This window comes from Myzus persicae, unplaced genomic scaffold (assembly GCF_001856785.1).
Source record: "Myzus persicae strain clone G006 unplaced genomic scaffold, MPER_G0061.0, whole genome shotgun sequence".
In the NCBI taxonomy this organism is placed as follows: domain Eukaryota; kingdom Metazoa; phylum Arthropoda; class Insecta; order Hemiptera; family Aphididae; genus Myzus; species Myzus persicae.
The window spans coordinates 3,553-8,252 of record NW_019100770.1 but is presented as its reverse complement, the minus strand read 5'-3'; the positions used below and the strand labels follow the sequence as shown (position 1 = coordinate 8,252).

The 4,700-nt window shown below is 33.7% G+C and overlaps 1 protein-coding gene across 1 annotated transcript; it reads left to right on the top strand.

Moving 5' to 3' along the window:
- The first annotated feature begins 2,184 nt into the window (after positions 1-2,184).
- LOC111042882 lies at positions 2,185-3,748 on the top strand. Its single transcript, XM_022327600.1, has 3 exons — positions 2,185-2,219; positions 2,275-2,568; positions 2,992-3,748. The coding sequence occupies exons 1-3, from the start codon at positions 2,185-2,187 to the stop codon at positions 3,746-3,748; spliced, it is 1,086 nt and encodes a 361-aa protein (XP_022183292.1).
- The last annotated feature ends 952 nt before the right edge of the window (positions 3,749-4,700 follow it).

Sequence of the window (4,700 nt, the reverse complement as noted above, 5' to 3'; positions counted from 1 at the left end):
GAGTGGTTCTAAAAGGACAACTGACACCTGGTTTCTACATCCAATTCGGAGAAGGACGAATAAAAACAGTAGAGAAAGTCAAATACCTGGGTATCATTATAGACCAAAAAATGAAATACAAATCCCAGGTGATGAGCATAACGGAAAAGAACACGACGGAATTCAGTAGGTTGAGAGGAATAATAGGAGCAGATTGGGGACTCAAATTTGAGACCTCACTCATACTGTACAAAACAATATACATACCAAGGATATCATATGCAGCCTGCATCTGGATGGAGGATTGGTGTACATCAACTAGAATAAAGATCATGAGAGGACAGAGAACACCACTAATAGCAGTATCAGGTGCTTATAGATCGACTTCCACAGATGCTCTGCAAGTAATCACTGGATTACTACCTTTAGATCTACAGATACTATGGGAGGGGACAAGACAAGAACACAGAATCGGCAACATATCCACTGAAGCTTTGGAGGAACTAAAGGAAACCATAATACAGAACTGGCAAGAAAGGTGGAATAATTCTAAGAAAGGAGCCTGGACAAGACGAATTTTACCAGACATAAAGCTAAGACTGGAAACGCCCCTATACCTAAACTACTACGTGACACAGTATCTATCAGGACACGGGAATTTTGCGGCAAAATTACATTCTTTGAAACTAAAAGACTCACCGGACTGCGCATGCGGAATGGGGGTTGACGATGCCGAACATTCATTATTTACCTGTCAAAGGTGGACTCAACAAAGGGAAAAATTGAAAATAGCAATAATTAATGAAGGAGAACAGTGGCCATGCGAACCCAGAACTCTTACCAAAACAAGAAGGATATTTGATGCCTTCTCGCTGTTTGCAAAAGAAACAATCTCTGAAAAAGAAGATGCTGGTCAAGGGAACAACTGAGAAAGCGAACCGAAAAGAAAGGCAACATCAACCGGTAGAGAACAATCCCTGTTGTCTGGGGACAAGAATTGCAGCAACAGTATTATCCAACTTGATCGTAAGAGGCGACTAAAAGGATAGGACTACCCGGTCCTGAAATGGGGGGTGGTGACCAACACCAACAAGGCCGATCACTAGCCGACCTGGGAAGCCAAAATAGTGAAGAGGTAGAAATACCTCGGGTTGACCCACCGCCGTCAACTAAAAACCTAGTCGGTACCACGGGTGAAGGGAGCCCCATCGTACGCCGAACCGGCATGCCGTTTCGGACACGATGCCCTTCTATGGTTGAGGTGCATGCCTCTGCTGAAACGTGGTGGTTGTGGGACAAGCGCTAAGATAGTAAAGCACTCCACCTAAGTGTGATGAGGGGTCCCTAAGGCGCAAGCCGACCCGAATCGAATAGGTACGGGTCCACGGACCCGGTGCTGGTGGCCCATATGGCGACACGGGGAAGTATTCGCTCTACCTGCTCCTCTGCGGCCCGTAACTAGCACTCAGTGCTAATACACGGTCCGTAGTACGCGCAATTAGTGTGACGTCACAAATGTTATCAATCCTTATCAATAGAGACTGCTGGATCCAAACAAACGAAAGTTTATGTATTAAAATGCACTAAATGCAGTTATAATAATTTATTTAATTATTTCGGTAGGTATTATATAGTATAGTTAATTTATTAAAAGTTATATTTGAACTCAAATCACTGTATACTGTACTATTCATTGATTGGTGAGCATATTTTATTATTTAAAATGCTTTTCTTGGTACTAAATATGAAATCTAAATATGTTGTGAACTATTGTTATACCTACTCAAATTAAATTTTTCCGGAAAAAGATATTACTTACCTGGCATGAATAATTATGCTTTTGCTTACAAATCGCACATTAAATATTTTTAAATCCACATTTTATCTTTAATTTAAATTGATAGACTGCTTTTAATTAACAAATCATAAACATATTTGATGGGTCCTATACCCATCTACTATGTTACTATGTTCATTTTGATTTATGATTGTCCAATTGGTTTTTATGATTTTAATGCAACATATTTAAAATCTATTTGTCGATCACAAATCATAATATAGTATCTAGTACTAGCTACTTAAAATATGCATGTTTTGGAAATGTAGAAATTATGGTTTTGTGCTGGGTTGTTGGATGTTGCCATTACAACGAAAAAGATTGTTGCAAATTCTATCGCTTTCCAATAAATTTGAAAGAAAAAAAAAATGGATAAAGTTGATAAGGTGCTTAAAAAACAATTGTAATATTAGTTATTTATTTTAGTAAAATCTATAAAATTAATTTACATTCTATAGAAGAACTGATGAACCTAAGACAGGAGCTCGCGTATGCAGCTGTCACTTTGTAGAGGGTAAAAAAGAAAATGGACCAACAATCCTCCCCCATCGTCCTCATCAGTTTGGTACACATCACTTGACACCTGAGAAAAAAAGATTTCGTAAAACCACACAAACTATATCACATAATATGCTAGATATTATGGCAGACAATGAAGTTTTGTGTGAGAACAGTGACAAAATTAATCCAATTGAATATGAAATTAATAATGATGTACTAGATTTATCATTGAAACCAATATTGAATTCAAGGTTTGTAGTGCACTGAGATATATATTTATATATTATATATTATAAAATATAAATATATATATATTTAATTATCTAATTTAGTCCAATTTGAAATTAAAATATCTTGGCATAAAAATAAACTGTTTATTTATTTCCTTATTTTTTTTTTAATGTGTTTTACAGTTTAAAGTTGAACGATAATAATAATGCTTCAAATGGTTCAATAGTTTCAGAAGTTCAAAATTATTTTCTCCAAAAAGAAAATGAAGCAATGAAAATTGAATTAAAACATTTAGGAATAAAATTTAACTATGCAAATTTAAATCAAAATGATGAACTGTTAAATTCTTACACTGGTTTACCTTCAAACTCAGTGTTTCAAGCGCTTTATAATTTAGTAAAACCATTGAATATTGAATATCATTTAACGTGGTCTGTGGAAAGCATCAATAAAGAAGATCAAATACTCATAACCTTAATGAAGTTGAGGCATAATTTTCCACATTTTGATCTAGCAGTCAGATTTAACTGTAGTAGTGCTACTATCACAAATATTGTTATAACGTGGATTAATATTTTACATCAAGTATTGTTCAAAAAATGCATGAGTAAAATACCATTTAGAGAAAAAAATAAATTGTGTATGCCCAATGCATTCAAACCATTTTTAAATTGCCGAATTGTTATTGATTGCACTGAGATTTTTACTGCTGTTTCTCGCCAATCTATGAATATCCAAAAAGACACATACAGCAATTATAAACACAGGAATACTTGGAAAGCTTTGATTGGAATCGCTCCAAACGGTGTAGTTACATTTGTGAGTAAATTATTCCCTGGGTCAACTTCTGATAAAGTGATAACTTTAAAAAGTGGACTTTTGGAACAGCTAGTTCCAGGTGATCTAATTCTAGCAGATAAAGGGTTTCTAATTAGAGATATATTACCACCAGGAGTATCATTGAATATCCCTCCATTTTTAGACACTCCACAATTTACTCCTGATCAAGTAGTACAGACTGAAACAATAGCAAAAGCTAGGATACATATTGAAAGAGCAATTCAAAGAATTAAATGCTACTCAATACTAGATGTTATTCCTTTTTCGATGCTTAAACAAGCAGAAAGTATTTTTCAAGTGGTTGCGGCGTTAACAAATTTGCAGCCTCCACTTATTAAAGAAATTCAAAACCACATGTGACAGTTTTAATATTATAATTACCTTAATTAATTAACACTTATAGTTTTGGCTATACTTTTAAATAAAAAAAAAAATATTAATATAATAATACACTTGCTACTTATGATGAATTAATTGCATTTACCTTTATAATAAACATAGAATTATAATATTTACCATCATTAAATAAATTATTTATAAATTATTTTCTATTAAATATGGTATATACTTTTGTATAAAAAATGATTCTAAAATTCCTAAATTGCTTTCCCACTCATCATCTTTTTGAACTTCTGTTATTATTGATTGCATTGGGGTCCAAATAACTAAGTAACATAACTTGCGGTTTGTCAAATAAAGTTGGCCCTGTATCTGATCCCAATAAGGATGTTGTTTGTTTACTAATATGTGATCATTTTCTTTGTATATAATATAACTGTGGTCGTTTTCAATTTCAGTTGACAAAACTTTGTTCCTAAACTTCCATGGGCATTTAACTTCAACAATATGATTCGTCCCAACTAAACCATCAGGTGAAGCTCCAAGGAAGCCATTATTAGACAACCACAACCCAGTAGGAATAACAGAAACTGTTTCTTCTTGTTCAAGAATGTTAATACCACAACTTTCATTTGTAATGCCCCATTGTATTGCATGCACACCATTTAGATTTGTATCATTGTTTAAAGACTTGTACAAAGAGTTTGGAAATTTATTTCTTTTACAGCAGGCAAGTACTTTTCCAAAATGGCTAGCAGTAAGTCTATTTTTTCTGTATGTGAACCATAAATTATTTTTATGTTGGCCGACTGTATCATTTACAATTTGTAGAACTAAAGCGTCAGTTATAGAACATTTTGTAAGGAAATATGTTTTAAATTTACAAAAATCCTTACTTTTAACTAAATCTTTACACTGCTTATTTAATAGAATACTACGAATAGCTTCAATTAATACAGTTGGAAGTTTCACT